Source organism: Lontra canadensis, unplaced genomic scaffold, assembly GCF_010015895.1.
Source record: "Lontra canadensis isolate GAN:19392208 unplaced genomic scaffold, GSC_riverotter_1.0 scaffold16, whole genome shotgun sequence".
NCBI classification, from domain to species: Eukaryota; Metazoa; Chordata; class Mammalia; order Carnivora; family Mustelidae; genus Lontra; species Lontra canadensis.
In genome coordinates, this window is record NW_022631010.1 from 3,793,489 (window position 1) to 3,818,896 (window position 25,408).

General features: G+C 50.2%; 1 protein-coding gene across 16 annotated transcripts in view; it reads right to left on the reverse strand.

Moving 5' to 3' along the window:
- HM13 (histocompatibility minor 13) overlaps positions 1–23,185 on the reverse strand; it is a 40,311-nt gene extending 17,126 nt beyond the window's left edge. For 4 of the 16 annotated variants that reach the window (XM_032858954.1, XM_032858952.1, XM_032858950.1 and 1 more), the window contains exons 1-7: positions 22,894–23,184; positions 14,150–14,248; positions 13,669–13,797; positions 9,067–9,149; positions 3,288–3,376; positions 1,500–1,639; positions 1,277–1,402 (exon numbers count right to left, since the gene is read on the reverse strand). In XM_032858954.1, the coding sequence (XP_032714845.1) occupies positions 1,277–1,402; positions 1,500–1,639; positions 3,288–3,376; positions 9,067–9,149; positions 13,669–13,797; positions 14,150–14,248; positions 22,894–23,076 (849 nt within the window). In that variant the 5' untranslated portion in view covers positions 23,077–23,184. Of the gene's footprint in view, positions 1–1,276; positions 1,403–1,499; positions 1,640–3,287; positions 3,377–8,970; positions 9,150–13,668; positions 13,798–14,149; positions 14,249–22,893 lie in introns of those variants that run through there. The other 12 variants (XR_004382856.1, XM_032858961.1, XM_032858955.1 and 9 more) reach the window with 9 other exon arrangements.
- Between the last annotated feature and the right edge of the window lie 2,223 nt (positions 23,186–25,408).

A 25,408-nucleotide genomic window follows, 5' to 3' on the forward strand; every position in this document is an offset into this window, starting at 1 on the left:
AGGGGGAAGCAGGCTCCCTGCTGAGCAGAGAGCCTGATGCAGGGATCGATCCCAGGACCCTGAGATCATGATCTGAGCTGAAGGGAGAGGCTTAACCCATTGAGCCACCCAGGCGCCCCTCTCTCTCTCTTTTTTTTTAAAGATTTATTTTAGAGAAAGAGAGAGGGAGAGCACCTGGGGATGGGCGGAGGGAGGGAGAGAGAGAGAGAAACTCCAGAAGACTCCTTTCTCAGCTCAGAGCCTGATGTAGCCTCGCTCTCAAGGCCCTGAGATTATGACCTGAGCCGAAACTAAGAGTCAGATGGTTAATTGACTGAGCCACCCATGTGCCCCCGTCCTGACACAATGCTGCCTGAGACCCACAGGGACAGGGGCAGGGAGTGATGAGGTGCTCCAGATTAGATGTGAAGCTGAGATTAGGTGGCTACTGATTTTGGTCATAGGGATACCTCGTGGGACTCCTGGTTCTGGGCAATAAACAGGGCAATTTGAAGGAGCTGGGAAAGGGCCTTTGATGGCCCAGGCTGGGTCTCCTGTATGTTCAGGGCTCTGCTCCTCCTAGGAGATGAAGTCCTCCAGCACCATGAAGTCCTCCAGCACTACCCACTTAAGGGGGAAAGAGGCTGCCTGAGGCCAGGGAAAGGTGCCGAAGTTGGGCTGTCCTTGATCCCTCAGTGATGGCTGTTGGGAGTGAGCGTGGCATGTGAGGGGCCGGTGTGTGCCAGAATGTGCTGCCCCCCAGCAGCCTCTGTCCTCCAACTGGTGCCTGCACTGGGCCCATTCACCAGTATTAACCTCCTCTGCCTCAACTTCTCTGGGTCCCAACTTGCTTGCCAGAAAGAAAGAGGAAAGGAACAGCTCTGCCAGGACCACTGGGAGAAGAAGTGAGGGTGGCTAGAAGGCCTGGGGCACAGGGTGGGCTCTCAGCCATGTGGGGAATCTGCTCTCTCATTTGTTTCACAGATGAGGGCAAGTGGGCCAGAGAAGACCTGCTCTGGGGTCTTAATTTCCAGGCTGAGGCAGTCGCCTTCCATCAGATGACTGCCGCAAGACAGGGACAGAGGAGACAAGCAAACCCCCTTAAAAAATAATTACTTATTTATTTGAGAGAGGGAGAGAGAGCACAGAGGAAGAAGACTCCCCACTGAGCAGGGAGCCTGATGTGGGGCTTGATCCCAGGACCCTGAGATCATGACCCGGGCCGAAGGCAGATGCTTAACCAACTGAGCCACCCAGGCGCCTGGCAATGGGCCCTTTGTGCCCCAGCCCCACTCACCCAGAAGACATCGTAGATGAAGAGTCCACCCAGCAGGATGCAGCCAGTGCTGACGTTGTTCAGGTGCAAGAGCTCCACCCCGTTAAGGGAGAAGGCCAGGCCAAAGAGATTGTTGGCAATCCAGTGCTGGGGAAAGGCAGGAGTGAGATCGGCTGTCTGTCTACCCTGCCCCCTCGTCCTCTCTCATGCTCCCCTCATCCTGCCCCCGGCCCTGGCTCCTTACCTTCCTCAGCAGGTACCAGACGCCAACGATGCTGCTCAGGCCCAGGCATACCAGGTCCTTGGCGTCAAACTCATAATTGATGATCTCTGGGCAGAGAGGCCGGGTAAGTCCACTCCCCGGGGCGGGGCTGCCCCTCCCACCTGTCAGCCCCTGGACGGAGGAGGGCATGGCTGTGGGCACTGTCAGAGCCTCCCCAGCACCCCCTCCCCGCCCCGATTTCCTAGAGGAGGGCCTGGAGGCCCAGAGAGAACACAGGCCTGGTGCGGGGTCAGTGGGAGATGGTCCATGGTGTCAGAAGCATGGACTCTGCATTTGTAGCTGGGTGACCTTGGGGGAGGCAGTTCCCTCTCTGAGCTTTAGTCTCCTCCTCTGTAAAAAGGGGACTGCGGCACCTCCCCCACAGGGCTGCTCTGGGGAGCAAGGGAAGTGGTCCTCACGAAACACTCAGCACAGTGCCTGGCACACAGTGGGTGCTCATCAATGCCAGCTGCTACCCAGGTCTTTAGCTAGGTCCCAGTCCATTCGGGAATCTTCCTACTTTGCCATCAAAGGAAAGCAAGAAGGTTGCTGGCAGCCCTACATCACCAGCAAAAGAGGAAGAGGAAGGTGACAGTTGGAGCCCTGGAGAGAAAGCAGGAGGGAGCCCCTGTGTTCTCCTGAGGGGGGCCCTGAGGCAGACATTCCCTATCACTTCCAAGTTTCCCAGTGAGGAAGCCCAGGAAGGTGGTGGGGCTTGCCCAGGGTGAGAGAGCGCAGCCACTTCTTTCAGATTCCAGAGTGGAATGGACTGCTGGTTGGCCCCAATTTTTGTTCTCTCTTCTCTGGTGATGGCATCCTGGGGAATTTTTTTTGGTTTTTAATTCAAGTTAGTTAACATAGTATAGTATTATTTTCAGGAAGCACCTTGGTGATTTTTAACTGGATGTGAAGCCAATAGGCTCATGGCCACTTCTTCTGACGTGCCCTATAGCTAAACGGACCCATGATATGGTGACAGTACACCATTCTGGGCCCAAGAGTCACCCGAATGTGACAGAGCACAAGACAGATGGAGCCTTGGACCTCAAAGACTCTGTGGTGCAAGCTTAGCTTTTTTTTTTTTTTAAAGTTCAACAATCATCTCTTAGGCACAGATGCATTTGAGATGCGAAAAGGAATGACTTAAAGTCACCCCTCTCTGGGAATAAGGCAGAATGTGGCAGGCAGCCGTAAGAGAGATGACATTCCCAAGCTCAGACTTTGATGCAAGAAATACTTTTCATTTGGTCAAGCCCTCGCCAATCGTGTTACAGCACCAGTACTCCTATCCGAACCAACCCCCAAAGCCCAGGCTTTTCCTAAGATCCCAGAGTTTTTGTTTTTTCATTTTTTTTTTTTTTAAACAAAGAAGCCCTGTTCCAGGTCTCAGGTGGGAGAGTCATCACATTACATACAGGTATGATACAAGTTGCTACGCCGGCCAACATCACCGCGTGCTGCCGCGGGCCAGGCCGTGTGCTGAGTGCGCCCCTCATCACTGACCCCCAGTCCTAATAACGTGCTGTGAGGGAGGTACCAGATGTATCGTTTTCATTTTACAGCTGGAACAAACACAACAACTCGGAGAGGTAAAGGCATTCACCCAGAGCCCCCCGTGTAGACAGCAGCAGAGCTGGGTTCCCACCCAGGCAATGTGACTGCAGAGCCCACCTTTTCCATCCCTTGCTCTAGTGGAGAACCCTGATATTGGAGACAAAGGGGAAGAGAGGTGAGCGAACCCCAAGGCCAGGGAAAGCAGGCGGCACTGACCTTCCTTGTTCTCCCCAGAGCCCTGTGTGAAGAGCAGCTGGTATTGTCGATTTGGAAAGTTGGCTGGAAAAAACTTATTCATGAAGGGGCTGGAAGGAAAGACAAAGCAGGTCGGCAAACAGGACCCCCATGGGCTACCGCAGCCCCAACACCATCCCAGAAGTGCCCATTCACAGGTCCTTCCTCCCGGCACCCTCGCAGTTGCCCTTTCGGGGAGTCCTCTTGATGGGGAGGAGTTACCAGCCCTATTTCACAGATGGAAACGGAAGCCCTGAGAGAGTAAGGGACTGCCCAGGGCTGACTCCCCATCTGAGCAGGGACTCAAACACAGGTCTCTGGAATCCTAGTGCTTCCACGCTGCCTCTTGGTTCTCGTCTAAGAAACACAAAGCTGGGCCAGACTTCCATGTAAAATGCAGCTTTAGAACAGGAACGGATGCCAGAGTCTGGTCCGTGCACGCTCTGAGTCCCTTGTCAAGAATGCATATTCCTTGACTCTTCCACACCTATTAAGTCAGATGATCTGATGGTTACTGCTTACCAGGCCTGACGAGTCCTGAGTGTTTTATAAACTCAGCTGGACTCAATCAGCTCGATGAATCACAGCCCCGAGGTGGAGGGGGGAGGAGCACCTCACATCCACTCCTTCCAAGAGGCCTCCGCTGCTCAGGATGGGCTAGCCTCATCTCTGGAAAATGGTCTCAGATCACCTGGTGTACTCTGTGCCTTGGCCAGGCAGGGAACAGAAACTTTCTTTTCTGGATCACTTTCAGACAAAGATGAACAAATTAGGGCCTCCTGGCCCAGCCTGGCCCTGGGGGCAGCTCAGCCCAGAAGACTACCCTGCCACATGCTAGTGGTGTGGCTGTGGGCGAGTCACCGCAGTGGCTCATCTCCTTAGCTCTACGTGGGAGTAACAATACCACCTGTCTCAAACCATTGCTGTGAAGGTAAGTGAGAAGGCAGGGGAGAGGCTTAGCCCAACTCTGGACCCACAACAGGGATGTAAATAAGAACTCTGAGCGTCCGTCAATGCTGGCACTTGTCCAGAGCCTGAGCTCAAAAGCATTTGGCAACACTGGATCAGCCTGACAGTGACTGATGAGGTGGGCAAATCCAGAATGGTGCTCCCAACTGGTAGGTAAACGGAGGCAGGCCAAGAGGTACCCAGGGCACAGCAGAAAGGCAGGGAAAGAGAGCTTCCTTTCTAAGACCCTGGTGGTTGGAGAAAGAAGATGAGGAGTTAAGAATTATTCCAGGGCCTGTTTCCCCACTTGTCAAGCAGGTTCCCCGTCTACAGGGCTGTGGCACAAACAAGAGAGCCCTCTGAACCCAAATGTGGCGGGCACAAGTATGCAACCAGGAGTGGGCTTCCACAGGAGGGCTCTGAGAAGTGGGGGGCAGAAGCTGGGAGAGATGAGGCTGGAAGCTACCTTCAGCTCAGTTTGCTGAATCACTTCTGGGAGATCCTGAAGCCAGAGCGTGTGGGCAGAGACAGAGAAAAGGCCCGAGGATCTAAGGCCTTCACTGCAGACCGGCCTCTTCCTTAGGAGCTTGATGTTTCATTTCTGAACCAGCAGAGCGCAGTGGCTCCGGAACCAGACTTCGTGGATTCAAATCCTGACTCTGCCACTGATTAGCTGTGTGATCTTCGGAAAGTTACTTAACTGTTCTGTGCAACTGTTTCCTCATTTGGAACACTACAATAAGATCTTCCTCTTAGTTATTAAGATGATTAAATGAATGCTTGGCAGCCTGTAAGCTTAACTACCACTCTGACTTCAGGGAAGAACTCTCTGGACTGGTGACTTGGTTATCCTGAGCAAAGAAGGGTCGCTGGATAATGCAGGGCAAGAGTCAAGCAACCTGGCCGGTGAGCCTGAACTTGAGAGTGGGGGCCCGTCTCACCACCTTCCCCCACCCATGGCAGGCCTGGAGCCTGGGCGGCAGCTGGTAAATGCTCACGGAGCGCCTCTGAAGGCAGACCTCTGCAGCAGGCAGAGACTCTCTCCAGCCCTCACGGCTCACATCAAACCTAAAGGTCACTGCTTCCTGCTGGGACACATCCTGGTGTCCTTCTCCCCTGGGAGTGGAAAGCAAGGGTCGATAAAACTGATCTTTTCTTCCTAGGGTGGTAGGTTTTGACCTTATGGGTCCTTTTCCCTCTAAAGGTCAGCTGGATGGGGTATGAGCTCAGAGATGATAAAAATAAGCTGAGGTTCCCTTGGCAGGAAGGCTTCTGGTGTGGGCTTGTAAATCTTGGTGGCTGCACAAGGTGAAGGCAGGCGGCAGGCTGGGGGGTGGCAGCAGGGGTGGAAAGATCCACGAGAATCCCCACCAGGGGCTGACTCGGCTGGGGGCCAGGCTCTTCCAGTCCCTCGTCAGGTCTGTTCCCCCAGTCCTCTGGGGACCGAAGGACTGCTGGGAAGCAGTGGCCAGCCCACCCTCTATAATCTGTTTCCCCCTCACTCCTGCCAAACTGGGGAGAATATGGGCCTTGAAGTCAGACATACCTTGGCTCAAACCCCCTGCCTCTACCAGCCATGAATCCTGGTGGTTACACAACCCCTCAGGGCCTCGCCTTCCCTGAACCCCACCTTCGGACCCTCTGGTTTGGATTCTGACGGAGGTCTGCCTCCAAGTTTGTGAATATAAACAGCTCATAGAAATTCTAACTATACTGTAGACTTTCGTTGAGAAAGTATTTCAGAAAACCCAATCTGACTGAAAAAGAAAAATGTTTTTGGCTCAGCTTTCCATATACCATGATTAAATTATGCTTTCCTCCCTTTTTGCTCAAATTATGTGCATCTGATTCAGTTTTTCTCCATGTAAATTTTTCAAAACAATTTCTCTCATCCCACCATTTTTGGTCTGTATGAAATTTTTCACAGGACAGCTCTGATGCTGTGTGGTGAGTGCCCCTCCTGCCCATGGTTACTACTGTATTTATGAGGTCTGATTTTGCCAGGTCAAATATTGTGCTATAAATTTCATCAAGAAGATGATTCTTCTGTTAAGTTTTAGTCACTAATCTATTTTACCATGTGCAGTTTCAGTTGCTATTGGTTCTCTGTCAATAATTTCTACCAGTTGGGGCGCCTGGGTGGCTCAATGGTTTAAAGCCTCTGCCTTCGGCTCACGTCGTGATCTCAGGGTCCTGGGATTGAGCCCCGCATCGGACTCTCTGCTCTGTGGGGAGCCTGCTTCCTCTTCTTTCTCTCTCTGTCTGCCTCTCTGCCTACTTGTGATCTCTGTATGTCAAATAAATAAATAAAATCTTTAAAAAAAATTTAAATAAAAAAATAATTTCTACCAGTCAAAATTATGAATTAGTTAAAAAAGACAGATAAAATACACTGGGTTCTCTGAGGTGGTGGTTGGGTAACGGGGAGGCCCGGGAATCTCAAGCCTCTCACAGATGAAGGGGTGGGATGGATGAGAATTAGGGGGACCCTAATCAGCATGGGGAAGGATGGGTCCCAGTGCTTGGAAGCGACTGCCCCACCGTCCCCCAGATCCATCAGAGAGCTCTGCCCTGTGAGGTTGGGTCTGCCACGGTTTTGTGAGGTCCAAGTCACTCAGGTAGGTTCTCTAGGCCTTCATTTTTTAGGACGGGGGCTGGACTAAAATTCTTATCAGATGGCCAGAACAAGACTGTATGGGGAAAGGGCAGGTAAAGTTGAAGACAACACTGAACTCAGTCAAAAGACCAGAATTCCAGTCCCAGCTGTATGATCTTGGACCAGAAACACAACTCATGGCGCACCTGGTACAGTGCCTGAGCCATGTTATAGTCGTGGCTCACCTGATCCTTCCCACGCCCCAGTGAGGAGGTGCTCGCAGTGTCTCCATTTTTGTTTTTTGTTTTTTTTTTTAAGTGTCTCCGTTTTATAGGAAATGATGCTCAGAGGCCTTGAGAAGCTTACACAAATTATTGAGCTGGCAGAGCTAGGCCTCGGTTCCAGGGCCAACATCTCCTGAACCCACGCTCTTGAGTACCACAATGTCCTGCCAGTGTGCCTAGGGAAATAAGGTCAAATCCAACTGGCTTTTTTTTTTTTTTTTTAAAGATTTTATTTATTTATTTGACAGAGATCACAAGCAGGCAGAGAGGCAGGCAGAGAGAGAGAGAGGTGGAAGCAGGCTCTCCGCTGAGCAGAGAGCCCGATGCGGGGCTCGATCCCAGGACCCTGGGATCATGGCCTGAGCCGAAGGCAGAGGCTTTAACCCACTGAGCCACCCAGGCGCCCCTCCAACTGGCTTTTGATGCCTTTTGTGAACAGGCCTGGCGCTTCCTCTCTGACTACTGCGGAAAGATCCCTAATGCGCTTTTACTGCGCACAGATCTTCTACTCCTAGCTTTCCCCTCTCCTTCGTGTCTCTTCTAGGTTTCCCACCCTTCAAGGCTGACTTTTAGCTGCGTTCCTTCCTTCTGGGAACCTCCATAGTCTACTGGCCACCTTATGGTCAGTGGTTCTCAACCCAACACTGTATCCACCTGAAGGGACCAGATGGAAACAGGCGGGGAAACTTTTGTAGTCACAAGTTAGGGGGCAGACTGGGGACATAATTCTCATTTAGTAAACAGGGCTAGGGAATGCCAAATGTTTACAACACATGGAGAATTGGCCTGTCCATGACAGAAGAGCAGCACTCCTTCAGGGTCCCGGCCTAGGTCCTTCATCCCCACTGGACAGACACAGCACGTGCCTGTCTGAGCAGGTGGCAATGGGAACATGGCTCTGGGGCCACTCAGACCTGGGTTTGAATCTTGGCTCTGCTGCTTATCCATTGTGCGATCTTGACAAATTCCTTCATCTCTTTGAGCTTCAGTTTCCAAAGATAACAGAAGATTTAAAGCAAAAGCTAAGGGCGCCTGGGTGGCTCAGTCATTAAGTGTCTGCCTTCGGCTGGGGTCATAATCCCGGGGTCCTAGGATCGAGCCCTGCATTGGGCTCCCTGCTCAGCGGGAAATCGCTTCTCTTTCTCACACTCCCCCTGCTTGTGTTCTCTCTCTTGCTGTCTGTCTCTGTCTCTCTCAAATAAATAAATAAATACATACATACGTACATACATACATAAATAAATAAAAGCAAAAGCTAACCTTGTAAGTTACCTGGCAGGTTAGCACAGGAAGTAATAGTAACGACGACAGTTAACAGTTATTGGACACATTAGGTGTCAGATACTGGGCTAAAAGCTTTCCCATGACCCATGAGGAAGGTTCGGTTATTTTCCTCCACATTCGGCTGAGGAAATTGAGGCCAGAGAGATTAAGTGACTTGCCCCAAGTCACAGGGCTATTAAGTAGCAGAGTCTGGATTCAAATTCAGGTAATCAAATTCCAGAGGCTGTACTCCTAACTTCTCACTCTACTGCCCCTCTCTCAGCAGGAAACAAGATCATGCGTGAGAAGCCGGGCTTACCACGAGGTGCCAGCAGCCTATAACACCTGGCAAGTGGCGCTGCTGTTACCCGTCTCAGCACCGTGACAAGTGACATCCTGGTACTATGATGTGATTAACCTTCCCAACAACTGTGGTGGTGGGAAACACCCCCTGGATACTCTTGTCAGTCCTTGGGAGGGGACTGTGCCACAGAGGTTACAGGTCTTGTTCTAGCTCACCCACGCTGTACTGCAGGGGAAAGGAGCCCTTGGGTTGTACAGCCAGGATTCAAACCTGGCTCTGAATGACGCCAAAGGTCATGTTCTCATCCAGGACCCTGTACTGGCTCCTGAGAAAGCTGCTTCAAATGTTGCAGAGATGCCTTCTGACCTGATGGTGTGGGACAGGGCCAGGATCCCCAGCACGAAGAAATACATGGACAGCAAGAGGTTGATGTACTCCTGGGAGAATATCTGAGGCAGAAATAAAAAAAGAAACAGGAAGTCAGGGTTGCTCATGGCTATGGGGAAATCAGAGTCCCTGTTTCTCTTCTGGAGGTTGGTCTCATCCCTCTGGAGCTAGGGAACGGTGGGAGGAAGAATCTCAGAGAGTGCTAGGGGCCTTCTAGCTTCTGTGGCTACAGAAGAAAAGGGAGGAACCTCAGGCCCCCGGAGGGACACCCAATGGAGTCTGTGTGTGCCTGGTAGCTCCATTATCTGGAGACAGGCAATACTATGTCTGTGCTCAGAGTCCTGGCATGGAATCATGGGGGAGGACAGTCCTGAGTGCAACCCCCCAAGGGAGCCTCAGAATGCACTCTTCCAAGTTTCCTTCTCCCTGCTCAAAAATCTAGGGAGCCCCCTATGGTGGCTACCAAGGCCCCAAGCACGCTACTTGTAAGTCGCTTGTGCCCTGCCCCATCATCTACATGATGGTCTTCTGGAGGACTCGTCCCATGGTGATGGCTAGAAGCTGTGACAGGAGACCCTGCCTGCTGCTGCTTCTCAGTCTTATTGTCAAGTGGAACTGGAATATGTTCTCTTTCGTGATACTCCAAAGCTGCCTGTCATTGCTGGGAATCCTGGACTCTGGGGAAGGCTCTGCCATCTCCTTCCGTAGTCATCCTCTCCTTCCTGAGTTTGCTCTCCTGAGGGTCTCTGGCTGGGGGCGGGATTCATGTGCTATGGTATGGGGCACAGGAGCACCGGGTGCTCTCAAGGAGGCCGTTACAGAATCTGTTTAAAGCCTGTCTGCCCACACTGCTCCCCTGCTTAAAGCCTCGCCTGCACAAGCTCAAGGCCCACACCCTCCGCGGGCCTCAGCCCCTGCGATGGCCACCGCAGACCTCAGCTGTGGCTCACAGCACGCTGGGGCCACACCAGCCTTTCTGAGGGCCCTGTCTGTGCCACAGCCCCACCACTAGGCAGCCGGCCTGCGCACATGCTCTTCTGCTGCCCTGGACATTTCCCCACCCTTCTCTCTTCGACTCTCAGCTCAGAGCAGCCTTCCTTGATACAACCACCCCTCATTAACTCAGCTCACGTGTACTGACTGTCTACCACATTAACGGCATCGTGTGAACTCTGGGGACACAGCAAGAAATGAGGCATCAAAGTCCCTGCCCCCATGGAGTTTATGTGCCAGCAAGAGAGAAAGAATCTCAAAAGATACACGTATGTAATATATTGTCAAGTGGTGATGGGTCCTCAGAAGAAAAGCAAAGCAGGGCAAAGAGACAGAGAGAAGAGGGGAGAGCTGCTCTTTTAGACTGGTGGTCAGTGAAAGTTTCTCAATGGGAAGATACTCACCTTGTTCAGGAATAGAACCTTAACAAAGCGAGGGAGCCACCGTGAGGGTATTCGAGGGGGGGAGCACTTAGGGCAGAGAGAAAGGTGAGTGCAAAGGTCCTGAGGTGGGTATGTTGCTTATGTATGTGGGGAAGAGTCAGGGCCTATGAGCCTAGAGCTGAGAGAGGAAGGGGCCGGTGTCAGGAGATGTGGCTAGGACTGTTGAGAGGCAGAGAGACCCGACAGTGCCATGAGAAAATCTAGATTCCTCTGGTGAGTCAGGCCAGTACTGGAGACCAAGGGCAGGGCTGTGACATGACTGGACGGCCTGAGAGGATTCCTGTGCTGCTGTGTGGGAGACAGACTGCCCAGGGCGAGGGTGGAAGCAGACAGCCCAGTGAGGAGGGTACTGCAGACTCTGGCAGACAGAAGACGGTGCCTTTGACTGCAAGTGCAGGGAGGGCGGCTCCCGGGGTTTGTGGCCGGCTGAGCAGTGAGGTAGGTGAAGGTGCTGCTGTTGGAGGTGCGAGTGGGGCAGGGGTAGAGGTTCATGCTAGCTGGGGGCTCTTCTGTGCTTTTCTGTTGCTATGCCTTGCTGCTGCAGCACTTCCCAGGACTGTAGCTTCACATTTATCAATGTGACTGACTGGTGTCCATATCCACCAATTAACAAGAGACTCCTGGAGAGCACGGATGGTCAGTTTTTCTCACTCAGGGCCTTGTATACAGCAGGTACTCAGTAAACGTTTGCAGAATGGATGGATGAGCAAAGCAGTGGCCTAGAATGTGACTACCGTAAGAAAAAGCCCTATGAACATACTTCATAGGCACGTGGGCCATGTTTTATGACGATGTGGTCTACCTCTCAGTAGTGTTCCTTCCCCCTGGGCCCTTAGGAAGATCTCTCTGGCTGCAACTTACAGCGAGTTGGCTGGACTGTGTGGCCTATGGACTGTGCACCCAGTCTCACCAAGCCTGGCTTTCTCTGTGCTTTAGCTGCTAGAAGCGCAGAGCGACACCAGTATCAGAGCCACTCTGACGAAAGTACATGTCTTTCGAGTTTACGGCCTGGGTTCAGGGTATGGTCCTCACCCAAGGCTTTGTTTTATCCTATTTTAATTTTCTCTTTCACTCCAATTTCTTCTTTTACTTTTTTATGCTTATGCTGCTGGGTATAATTTTTGTATGCTGCCTCAGAGCAATCAGTTTTAAATGAGGTGGAATCAGATACATTTTATAACGTTGAGAAACATCCCACCCAGCGTGGTGGTGGGGAGGAAAGGGGCCGAGGGATCCCACAGTTTGGAAAACCAATTCACAAGCCACCAGCCTGGAGTTTGGGAGGAATCTGTTGGCTGGGTTGTCCAGGTGGATGCCTCTCAGAAATCCCAGTGTGGACCCTCTAGAGACATGAGTAAGAGGTATGCTGTGTCCTCTGGCGCACGGCAGGCTGGGGCTTACCAGCCTGCAGTGGAGGACAGGCTGAGCATCCAGTGGCTTAAAGAAAAATTGCTCCTACCCTCCACTGCCAGAAATTTCTTTCTGAGGGAACCTAGCTGAAGGAAAGAATCCTAAGTACTAAAAATGTTAGAGGGTCTTGAGGCAAGGGCCTGCGGTTGTATCCCTGGCACTCAGCACAGCAGAGACCTGAGAAATCTCTGCCAAAAGCTAAGCTGGAGGCAATGGGCCAGATGTGCAGACGGCCTCAGAGGGATCTCAAAAGTACAGGGGAGAGAAAAGGCATACAGAGGGAGATGCACCGCACAGCTCTGTTTATGGAAGCTGGACTCTCAGTAGACACAGACAGACCGACACCATACATTTTATAAGGAGACACACATCTGAAGACAAAGCAAATGCATCAGAGTGTTTCTTGTGGACAGGGACATGGTGGTGGGACATGGAGACGGGCACTAGGGGTGGAGGGGCGCCTTTCATGGACTGATGACGGGATGCTATGAACCGAAGCATGGAATAAGTCCAACTCTTCACCAAGGTCCAGGAAAAAAAAAATCCGTGAATACCTAATGTTACTTGATGCACGCTGGTTTGTAAGAGTAAAAACCGGAATGACTTCTTTTGTTTAAAGTGGGGTGGGGGGTGCTGGAGGTGAGCTGTGGTCAACCTGCCTGTGGGGGGATTCTGAAACCATTAAGCAGCATAGTTCTGATCCAACAACGAGGGAATGATGGGACAGGAAGCAGGGGTTAAATATTACGTCGTGGACTCACTCACAGACTGGCAAAGATGAGGAATTCTGATGCCACCCCACGCTGGTGAGAGTCAAGGCAGCCAGCCCACTGCTCCCAATCAGGGGAAACGGAAAAGGGCGCCATCTTTCGCGGGGATTTGGAACTATCTGTTCAAACTACAAATGGAGATGCTACGTGACCTGGTCCTCCTACTGCAAATACACTTGAACACACGTGCCCAGGCCGAGATCCTGTACCCTGGGGCTGGCGCTCGCAGCAGCACCGCTGTGACATCCCAGCACCAGACATCCCTCAGAGGCGCAGCCGTAAAACAGAGCCACAGGCAGGTGTTAAGATTAATGAGGCAGACGTGACTGCACGGATAGAAAAATATCTCTACGGTGAACACCCTGTACCTCATACATATATTTGTTTTTAAATTTTAACATAAACGTAGATCTACGCGGAAGATCCAGGAGAAACTACACTGGGGAGAAGATTATGGCTCATTTACGTCTTCCCTTAGACCAAAAATGTTTTTTTTTTCACCATCTACCTGTGTTTTTAACATGTGAATTAAAAGTCGTCCTTGAGAGCTTTTAGTGACCAGGGAAAAAGCGCTTGTGAGGCACGACTGCAAAAACACAGGACATAACACTACAGCTAGGAGAGGATCATACTTATGTGAAAAGCATGCTTATTAAAAGCCTGAAAGGAGACATGCCCAAACGTTAATAGTGACTGTTACCTCTGCGTATTTTTCCCCCGCTCTTTAAAAGTTTTCTGCATATCTTACTTCCATAATCAGAAAACAGTATGTGTTATAGTAAAAAAAAAAAAAAAAGAAGAAGAAGAAGAAAAAAAGAAAAGCTTCAGAAGAGTTTGCAGTTAACATGAGAGAATGCTTATGATGTTATTAATGGGGAGTGAAAGCAGCAGCTACAAAACTGAGTACGCCACGTGGCCACAGCTACGGAGAAACCATGCACCGGGAAAACAGCGCAAGGACACACCTCCAAAGGGAATCTGTGATTGTCTCTGGTAGTGGGGTTTTGGATGACTGCTGTTTTCCCCTTTTTACTTTTCTGTGTTTTCCACGTTTTCAACACTGAGCCTGTGTAACTTTTATTGGGAAAATAAACCTCGGTAAATTAAAGAAAAAAAAAGGCAATTAGTATGGTAGAGGCGCATTGGAGACACAAGCTATACCCCGTCCCAGCATAAACAGTACAGTGCAAACCAAAATGGTATCATGAAAACAAAACAAAAAAGCCACACAGAGAAAAGAAATAATGACTATGGGAAAGAGTCCTAAACGCCATCGGTGGTTATCTCTGTGTTGGCAGTCGGTCTAGAGGTCAATTATTAGGACTTTTTTTTCACCCTTGTTTCTTTATTTTCTACAAATGAACATGCATATCTCCTGTGATGGGAAAAACAAAACAAAACAAAGTTATTTAAACCAAATAACACAACGGGTGGCAAAGGACTTACTTTGAAAAAGAGATAGAGCCCCAAGAGTGTGCAGCTGGCGATGATGGGGAAGCGGGCGGCGTCCCGGCTGGTGATAGTCTCTGGCATGTCCGAGGCGTTCTAGAGCAGACAAGAAAGGTGCCTGTGAGTCGGGAGTGCAGTTTTGGCCTCTGGGGCTGCGGCTCATTCATCCTCCCACCACATCTTTCCGACCCCAGGCTTTGGCAATGCGGTTCCCTCTGCCCACCCTGGGGCAAGATACTTCACCCTGCCATTTTGCACGAGGGCCATCTGGGCCTCAGCAGTGCAAGTGTGGCATATCTGGGGACAAGAGTGATGGCAGAGGCAGTTATGGCATGAAATAATTGAGAGAAAACCCTGGATACTGTGACAACAGATTAGTCCTAGACCTCATGAGAACTATTCCCGGTTTCCTTATGGATTAGCTACCAGGTAAACACGATGAATTTGTTATTCAATAGGTCTGAGTAGAAACAACGCAACAACTGATAAAACTGACAGCAATTGAAACTGTACACGGCAGACGCCAACTGCAAGGAGAAGCAAATCTTGACAAAACTTACACTTAAGAAATTTGACTGTGGAAACTGAATCTGGTAAGAGTAAAAGCCACAATTAAATCCACAATGGCAGATGCTACAGTTGGCGACAATGTGCTTTGGGTAAAGACACGACAGAGGATAAATATTTACATGAAAAAACCCGGATGTAGTCAAAATAATTTCAGTATTTTAAAAAAGGAAAAAAATGGGAGTGGAGCAACAGCACAGAATAGGGATTTTATCAACTTCATAGAATTCCAGCCAGAAAACTTTTTTTTTTTTAAGGATTTTATTTATTTATTTGACAGAGAGACACAGCGAGAGAGGGAACACAAGCAGGGGGAGTGGGAGAGGGAGAAGCAGGCTTCCCGCCAAGCAGGGAGCCCGATGTGGGGCTCGATCCCAGGACCCGGTGATCATTACCTGAGCCGATGACAGACACTTAACTGACTGAATAAACCGCCCCTCCCAGAAAACTTACTTACTTACTTTCTTCCTTTTTTTAAGATTTTATTTATTTATTTGACAGAGAGAGAAATCACAAGTAGGTAGAGAGGCAGACAGAGAGAGAGGGGGAAGCAGGCTCCCCGCTGAGCAGAGAGCCCGATGTGGGCCTCAATCCCAGGACCCCGAGATCATGACCTGAGCCAAAGGCAGAAGCTTAACTGACTGAGCCATCCAGGCACCTGCCAGAAAACTTTCTAATGAGAATCCACCAGTGGCAGTATAATTCTGGTTTAAATTTACATTAAAAAACACGAAGTTGAAAGCTTTCAAGATCATCATGCTCTCTCCATGCCCTCTCAGCTAAGCAAAATCCTCAGTCATCAAGGACCTTGCCAATGTCACTGCCATGAAGCATTTCCGGATTTCCCACTGGCTAAGCCTCCTCTCCCACTGCAATTCTCCCTGCACTTTGTATGTCTATTCCACTTTATATCCTAGTTACCAGAGGTCCTAGTAATGCCAGATGAAACTTCTGCTCAAGTCAAAGTCAAGTTCTCTCTCCACAGGCTCATCTCAATGCCTAAGATTCCACCATCACCACGTCTATCCTGTGAATAACGCACCAGCACCCTGGGGACAAGGGATCATGTTCAGCTGCAGAGTCTCATTAATTTTTTTGGCTCACGGCTGCCTCTTAAAAACCAACAGGACAAAACATGCTCAAGGGGAAGCTGCCTGGAGAGGGCAGATTTCGGGTCAGGCAGACCTTCTGCCCAACAATGGAAGGAAAACTGCAGAAAGGGAAGGAGACAGGGCAGAGAGCAGTAAGCCCATGCAATGGCCACAAAATGGAGCTGGGATGTGCACACACTGTTGGTTATAGTGCAAAATGGTCCAGCCTTTTGGGGAGGGCAACTCAGCATATGCACCAAACTGCAATTTACACGTGCCCAAGGGCCCCGAGAAGGTTCACAGAGCAGGAACCACAAAAAGCTCTTATTCACAGGAAAAAATGTTATCCTCACTCTTTCTTTCTTTCTTTCTTTCTTTCTTTCTTTCCTTCCTTCCTTCCTTCCTTCCTTTCTTCCTCTCTCTCTCTCTTTCTTTCTTTCTTTCTTTCTTTCCACCCTCACTTTTAATAAGAGAAGCTCGAAGTGAAGTGCACTGAGATTCCAGTTTTCATCTGTCAGAATGGCGGATGTCCCCACTGGGTAACAGACTGAGCTGGTGAGGCTACAGGGAAACAGGTGCTGACCCTTGGTACCTTCAGGAGGGTAAAATCGGTCTTCCTGCAGAGAGCACACTGACGGTATCTGTCAAAATCACAAGTGCATACACCTTTGACCAAGCACTTCCACTTCAGGGAATTTTTCCTACAGATAAAATTCACACACATGCGAACAATACACATAAAGTATGATAAAGGCAGGGCACCTGAGTGGCTCAGTGGGTTAACCGTCTGCCTTTGGCTCAGGCCATGATCCCAGAGTCCTGGAATCGAGCCCCACGTCAGGCTCTCTGCTCAGCGAGCCTGCTCTCCCTTTCTCTCTCTGCCTGCCTCTCTGCATACTTGTGATCTCTGTCTGTCAAATAAATAAATAAAAATTTATAAAAAAAAAAAGTATGATAAAGGCATTCAGTGCTCTAGTAAACGGCTTGCTGGGTGACTGAGGCACATCCTTTGCTCTCGGAGTCTCAGTTTACTCCTCTGTCAAACAGGATCACAGTCTCTAGCTTTATTTACCTCTAAAAGGGCCGAGAGATTTCAACTAAATGAGATATGGGATGCAGAACAGCCTGGCAAAGTATAAAGTGCTGTAACTGTGTATGAGGAGCTGGGACTGTCGGGGAGAGGGGGAGTGGGGAGGCGTTTCACCAAACCCCAGCATGTGCCTGACTGAGGTGGCCGGGAGGGAGACCCTCCTTTCTGGAGTACCCAAGGGCAGCTCTGCTGGTAGGAAGGGGTGGGGTGGGTGAGCAGTACTGACTCCCTCCATCTCCCCCAGCCCTGGGTGTCTGCTTTTGGCAGCAGCGTGCTGTGGGGCTGGGGAAAATTTCCCCACCCCTCTGTGTACCTCCACAAGTTCAATGTATGTCCCTCTAGCAGGAGCAGAGGCCCAAACGTAAATTAGACAGTTATTCATCTCAGAGTCCACAGGCAGGCAGGCCAAGACCCTGACATGCAGAGAGAACACCACGATACAGCATGACACATGACAAAACAAGACATATACGGCTGCGATACCCAGCCTGAGTGCCAAATGGGTGGGAGAGGGCTCTGATGCCAGAAAGTGACTTCTAGCTCTGCCTCTTTCCAGCTGTGGGGCCCAGGAATGTTATTTCTCTCTCTCAGAGCCTCAATCTCCTCAGCTGTATGGTGAATTTCAGGATTCTATGACTTTTTTTTTTTTAAGATTTTTATTTATTTATTTGAGAGAGAGAGAGAGAGTGTATGTGCACAAGCCAGGGTTGGGGGAGAGACAGAGGGAGAGGGAGAAGCAGACTCAACACTGAGCAGGGAGCCCAATGTGGGGCTTGATCGCAGGATGTTGAGACCATGACCTGAGCTTAGGGCAGACGCTTAACCAACTGAGCCACTCAGGCGCCCCAGGATTCTATGAATTTTGCATTGGAAATACTTAGTATTGTGCCTTAACTGTCACATGAGCTGTCTAGACTCTGTATTATTATAAGTAGTAGTAGTAGCAGTGGTATATAAAGAATCACAAGAAAGCAGATGGCACTTAGGCAAAGCCTTGAAGGTCAAGCATGGGTTCTGGTAGGGTGTAGGAGCCAAATATATACAGAGTTGAGGAATTCGCTTTGTGTACAAGGCAGGGAAACAGGAGGCAGAGGGACCTGCAGTTGCAGAGCACAGGGGATTCTGGTCTCACCTACAAACCAGCGTTAGGGCTCATTTCCACATATTCCTTTCTTCCTTTCCTCCCCCCCCATGTTGGGTTCTGCACTGGGCATGGAGCCTGTTTAAGATTCTCTCTCGCTCTGCTCCTCCCCTCACAAACACCCCCCCCCAAACAGTTAACCTTTGTTGTTACAGAAATATAAAAAGTTGTTAGGATTCTCTACCAATTTGATGTGGGTTTTCAAGCCAGATGCTCTTAAGCAAATGCAATAGCTCCCAAAACACAAAACGTAATTAGTGAGAGAGAAAGAGTGTGTGAGAGTGTGTGTGTGTGTGTGTGAGAGAGAGAGAGAGAAAGAGAGAGAAGCTGACACAAATAGCCGAAATAAATTTAGCTTCCAGTGACATTGTGGATGTTCAGTTATCAGGGCGGAAGCAAAAGCATCAAGGGAAGACAGATGCCGGGCTTCGAGTCATTGGCTCGGCCTGAGCTCTGGGAGTGCTGCTTCCAGGCCATGTCCTAGAAATGATCTGGGACTTGTGGACCATTCTGTTCATTTCACCCCAGCTGGAGACCCCAGGGTCTCCTCCTCTTTCCACCACATTCATTCACTCACCTCACCATGACTCTGCTTCCTAAGCATTTCTAGAACTCAAACTGGCACCCCCCCCCAACCAAATCCTGTGCCCCACTGCAGTCTTCACGGCGACCACCTGACCAGCCTCCTTCCTGTTCTCCCTCCCGCCCATCACTGACTCTACCAGGAGCTCTTTGTGAAGCCTAGACCTGACTGGATCCCTCAGTCTGGCTCAGAAAGCCCTGGGACCGGACTGCTGCGCAGCCATTACACAGGAACTGAGGTCACTGCTGGTGGGCGTATAAACTTACACAACCTCTAGGGTGCGTAATTTGGTAAGATCCATCTAAATCAAACATGCGCATGGCCTTTGACCCCGCAAATCAATTTAAAAAAAAATCCTACAAATACAAACAAGTGTGAAGTAATAAACATATAAGGAGAGGAATTTCAGCATGGCTTGTCATAGCAAAAGACTGACACCCATCTGAATAACCAGTGGAGAACTCTAAATCAGAGGTTCTCACATGAACACCCAGAAGAATTGTCAGGAGGGGCTGTGAAAACAGACTGCCAGGCCCACCTTGAGTCTCTAACTCAGAATCTACGTTTCGAACCAGCTCCCAGGTGAGGCTGTGGCCGCTGCTGCTGGTCCAGCGATCATACTCTGAGACCAGTACTCTAAACAAATTGTGGGGCACAGGCTGGATCCCACAGAGCTGCCGAAGAACATGACCACTCCGTACGCACAGATACACTGATCTCCAACATATACTTGGTGAAAAGAGCCAGGCGCCAAAAAGTGGATTTATAACAAAATGTAAGTTATACTGCAAAAATGCAGGGAAAGCATATGCTTATTTATTTGTAAAGGCACAGAACTTCTTGGATATCCAAGAAACAGGTAACAGGGGGTGCCTCTGGGGAGGGAAGCTGGGTAGCTGGGTGGGACGGAGGCTTTGCAATGCCCTCTGCACCTCTGGAATTCTATACCACAGGCATGTGTTACTTACCCTCCCTGACATAAAATAATGAGGCAGATCTGCAGATATGGACAGGAAAATGACCATGACACAGCGTTAAAAAACAAACAAACAAACAAACAAACAAAAAAACCCATGTCAAACTGCAGAGCAGTATGTACTATAAAATCCCACTGCTATAAAAATAAATTTACATCTGTGTATACACACAGGCACACACACATTTATATATACATAGAAAAGTTCTGGAAGATTACACACCAAAGAGCTAACTGGGTTCCTTTAAGGAGTGGTACTGAGGAGGCTTTTCCTTTATACTTCTGCATGGCTTGGATTTTTTTTTTTTTTTTTTTTTACAAGTGTGTGGTCATTTTGTAGCTATGAAGATGAACTACTGTGTTGCCTTCAGGATTGTATCATGCAGAAAGGCTGCAGGCTGCCTGAAAATCTTTCTGTTATGGCTTCCAGGGCCCTGCCCCGGGGGCTTGCATCGCACTGCTCGCTGCCCCTCTGAATGCACCCTACAAAGCCATGCCTCCCTCTCTCCTCTTCTGCCTGCTGAACTTTCGCCCATCTTTGCAAAGGCAGCTGCGGCCTCCTCTGGAAGGCGTATCAGGATTCGGTTTAGTTGGCGGCTTACACATCTGTTTCTCCATGGGGCACTGAGCTCTGGGAAGACAAGGCCTGGCATTTGTTGTCCCAGCACCCCTGGTACCCAGCCCAGGGCCTGGCACAGAGCAGAAGCCCAGTCCAGTTGGCTGAGGGGCTCCTCTGAGTTACAGGCCAAGGGCCTTTGAAGTAATCTGATCCCCAGCTATTGCTTGGGTTGGGATTTGCTCCCTTCTGGGAACACAGGTCTCTGAGAGGGATGGGCACCCCTCTAAGACTGCACCTCCCACAGCTACTTCTTCCCAACACACTCCTGGATGCTCCACCTTCTTCTCTCCATGATTTCACAATTTGCCCTGCCTGTTATGGACAACTTGGCTCCAGAGATAATTCTGTCCTCACATGCCCTCTCTCAGCTGGCTTTAAGGTCTAACACTGGTGGGAAATCAAAACTCCTGGGCCCCCACACTAACTTTTCTCTCTCCTTGCCACATGACTGGGAAACATGACTCAGGGTAGAAAAAGGGAGTTGCTGGCTTTCCCCCCCGCAGGCCCAAATGCCACTTGTGTGGGTCTTTAGAGGCACATATATCAAGGACAGCCTTGGATTAGGTTTAGCAACACCTAGTTCTGCCCTTTATTGGCAGAGGGATCAAGAGTAGTCATTTCTTTGACCCTCAGTTTCTTTCTCCATAAGACAGGGAAAATAAAACTGGTTCCATCTGTAACATTCAGTTGCTGGGAGAACCAAAGACGGTGAAGGCTTTGTTCAGGCAGAACATCCTGGTTATTGGTGGTGGGTCTGGCTGTCTGCAATTTCATGCAGCCTGCAGGAGATGGTGGGCAAGGTATTCTAGAGGCCATGGTGGATGGAGTGCTCTCTTCTATGCACACCCTCTGTTCCCACGACACCAGAGCTTTGGCCAACTCTTCAGCTATCTTTTTTCTTTAAAGATTTATTTATTTGAGGGGTGCCTGGGTGGCTCCATCATTAAGCGTCTGCCTTTGGTTCAGGTCATGATCACAGGGTCCTGGGACTGAGCCCCACATCGGGCTCCCTGCTCCGCGGGAAGCCTGTTTCTCCCTCTCCCACTTCCTCTGCTTGTATTCCCTCTCTGTCTCTCTCACTCTCTGTCAAATAAATAAATAAATAAAATCTTTAAAAAAAAGATTTATTTATTTGAGAGAGAAAACAGAGGAAGAGAGAAAGTGCACAAGCATGAGCAAGAGGGGCAGAGAGGGAGAGAACCCCAAGCAGATTCCATACTCGTCGCAAAGATGGACACAGGGCTCGATCTCACAAGATCGCGATCACGATCTCAGCAGAAAGTAAAAGTCAGACGCCTGAACCCTGCTTAGAAGAGGCAGAATGGAAAAGCAAGTAGGGCCATCTAAGCCCTGACTATTTCCCTTTGTGTCTGCCCAAAGAAGGACCCAACAGAGAGTTCTCTGATCTTGGGTAAGGAAGGTGGTAGACCTCAAGTTGTGTAATGGTTTGAAAAGCCGCACTTGAGCAGTTTCAAAAGTGGCAGCTGCCTTGTGGACCTGCCCTCTTCGGGTAAGACAGCTTCCGCTTAGGTTCAGCTTCAGGTTTTGGTGGGGGAGGAGCTACAGATTAGGAGGGGAGAGGGTGCCAGGAAGTGAGAAGCAATCGGTTCAAGGGGCTGGAGAAGGCTTAATAGGGAAGAAGATGGAGAGAGGGGGAGATGATGGGGTCCTTCTAGGTGTCCAATGGGACATATGTTGAGGACGATCAGGAATGGGTCTGGCCTGGTCTCATAAGGGAGCCCAACAGCAGCTCAGTAGGTGAGCTCAATTTGGTGGAGGGACTGTCTTAGGGAGCACAGAGAGAAAAGCTACTTCAAGGTAGGGTCAGGGTCTGGGGGGTGGGAACAGGGTGTGGAGTTGGGAACAGGGTCTGGGCTCAGGCTAGGACAGGTCCAAGACTGGGAGTGTCTACCAGTCAGGAAGACCAAACCAGCAAAAGAAGGGGTCTATGCTTGGTTAAAAAGAGAGGCACTGTGGTGCCAGGTTCTGAGGGGCTGGTTGAGTGAAACTGGTCTGAGAAGTGAAGCCAAAAACTGGTGCCTGAGCTGCGACTATATCCTTGGTTTAATTTTTTTGAGGCGGCTCAAGGGCCTGATCTGGAGGTTTTAGAAGAGTACATTATGGGTCACAGATTCCAGCTAGACAGGTGTCACAGTTTCAGATGCCAGAATTTGCCCTAGGGTGGATGAGGCAGGGTTCCGAATGGAGGAATGACAGGGGACTGTACCACTCAGTTGTCAGGACCAGCGCCCCATCAGGTACAGACGGGGGTTGACCCAGAACCCAAGAAGAGGTGCCCCATATGGGATAAGCAGCCAGAGCAGAGGGTGGGGCCGGCCTCGCTGGGTCCAGCAGGCTCAGAATAATACACTGCCCGAATCCCGGTGTGAGGCTGACAGTGTTTGCAGCATGACGGACAGAGGCAGGGATATGTCAGGGTCCGAGCGAGGGCAGAAGCCGGTCCCTGTGAGGGGAGGTGTCAGATCCCGGAGCACCCAGGGCCAGCTCCCGGATATGGTCTCGGGATGGGGAAGCGGTGGCGATCCATGCCGTGAAGGGTCAGTGTCTGGGGAGAAGAAGTGTCTGTTTCGCCAAGGGCGGGGGGTGGGGGTCCGTGTCAGTCGTGTCCCAGGTGGGAGACGGAAAGCACGCGCGGTTTTGCCTCCGACCCTACCTTGCCGCGGGCGCAGCGCACCGAGCGCAGGGCACCGAAGAAGATGGGCAGCAGCGCCATGAGCAGGAGGCTGCCGTAGGCCAGCGCGATGCCCTCGGGCGTGGAAGGCGGCCGCGTCGTGCCGTTGGCTGCGCCGCCTGCCTCCGCGCTGCCGTTGTGCGGGTCGCTGAGGGCCGAGTCCATGGCGACACTGCGCTCGGGGTCCGACTCCAGCTCCGGCCGCCGCAGCGGAGACGCAGACGCGAAGACGGGCGCTGCAGCGAAAAGCCACGTTCCCTTAAAGAAACAGGAAGTGACGTGCTGCCCTCGCCGGTCCGCGCCGCGCACGCGTGCGCGTTCACGTCTCCCCGCCCGCACGCCCTCTAATGGTAGCTGAGGGCCGGGCGACCAGTTGCTAAGTAACACGCGATGGGTCGGGAAAGGAACCCTGAGACCGCTGTGCTGGGCATCCATCCGGAGGGAGACCTGAGGATCCCATACCCCGGTCCCAGACGACTTCCTCAATCGCCTTTTCCTCTCTCCACAAGACCTCATCCTGATAACTCAGAATTTGTTCATTCATGCGTGATCCATCCGATATTTAATTGTTCCTTCACTCTTTAAATATTTGAGTATCCCATTATATGTCAGACGCTGCCCCAGGCTCTGGGGACACAGAGAGGAACAATAGAGGCAAAAGTCCGTCCCTTTACTCGTGTAGCTTGCACTTTTAGCGCGGTGGTAGGGGAAGGGGTTGGGAAAACAATAAAATGAAGAAAATAAATAAAAATATGGAGTCTGTAAGATATTCGTATGTACTTATGTATTCTATAGTATGTTAATGGACATAAATAATTCAGACAGACCTCCCTCTCTAGGAATCTAGTCCACTTCTGGATTTAGCTTGGGCCAGGGGACAAAAATCAGGGGGTTGGCTATGCAGATGGGAAGTCCTGGAGAGTTTCCAGTGTATAGGTGTGTAGGGCTGAGGAGAAGGTGTGGGCAGGAGTAACCTGAATTTGGGCACAGACCCATGCTGTCTGGGGCTCCTGGCTATGCAACTGCTACCCTAGTTACAAGCTGGAGGAAGTATGTGGCCGGCAAACTGAGAAATTTGCACAGTGCAGACACCAGGCACTGGAGAAATTTTGGGCCAAGTAGTGGAGAAAAAATCATGCTCTCCAGGAACCCAGGAAGTAAGCCAACCTGAAACCTGGAAAGGAAGGTCCATTCCCCCTCCAATGTGCCTTTAGTACCCTGTAGTGAAAAAGCTTAACGATGTGAGCTGGAAAAGGAGAACTGCTTAGAAGGCCCAGTTCCATTAATACAGAGAGGCAAAAAGAGTGGATTTAGAGCTGAGACTCAATGAGTTGATAAATGACACAGATGGTATAAAATCACATGTCCTGGTCCAAGCTTGACAGGTGGGGAGGTGGGTTTGGAGCATGGGAGTCATGGTGAGGGCAGACAAAGATAAGGAGTCAGACTACAAGAGTTCTGTTTTGTTTTTGTTTTTAGAGAGAAGGGACAGAGGGAGAGGGAGAAAGAGCACCTTTTTTATTTTTTTAAGATTTTATTTATTTATTTGATGGAGAGAGACACAGTGAGATGGGGAACACAAGCAGGGGGAGGGAGTGGGAGAGGGAGAAGCAGGCTTCCTGCTGAGCAGGGAGACCAATGTGGGTCCTATCCTAGGACCACATGATCATGACCTGAGCTGTAGCCAGACACTTAACAACTGAGCCACCCAGGCGCCCTGAGAGAGAACATCTTAAATGGGTTCCACATCCAACAAGGAGACCAAAGGAGGCCTCCATGTGTGGTTCAATCTCACAATCCTGGGATCATGACCTTGGCCAAAAACAAGAGTCAAGTCACTTAAGTGACTGAGCCACCCAGGTGCCCCAGACTATAAGAGTTTGAATAATAGGTTGTTTGGGGTCACCTGGATGTCTCAATTGGTTAAATGTCTGACTCTTAATCTCAGCTCAGCTCTCAAACTCAGGGTTGTGAGTTCAAGCCCCACATTGAGCTCTATGTTGGGCATGGAGCCTACATTTTTTTTTTTTAATTTGACAGACAGAGATCACAAGTAGGCAGAGAAGCAGGCAGAGAGATAGGAGGAAGCCGACTCCCCGCGGAGCAGAGAGCCCAACGTGGGGCTCGATCCCAGGACCTTGGGATCATGACCTGAGCCGAAGGCAGACACTTTAACCCACTGGGTCACCCAGGTGCCCCTGGAGCCTACATTAAAAAAAAAAAAAAAAAAAAAAAAGAAAGAGTTGTTTGCCTAGTATGTGCCAGACACTGAACTAGTAACTTCATGTGTGTATAGGTGTGTGTGTGTGTGTTTTATCTCCATAACATTAGTAAGAGATGAACTGGTCCCATTTTATAGATGAGGAAACTGAGCCTCACAGAAGTAAGCTAAACTAGCCAGCCCAGGTTACACAGCCAGAATAGGAGCAGGAGCCTCTTGAACTCAGGTCTGTGGGACTCCAAAACCTTTGCTCTTTGCAACATTCCAGCTACGTGG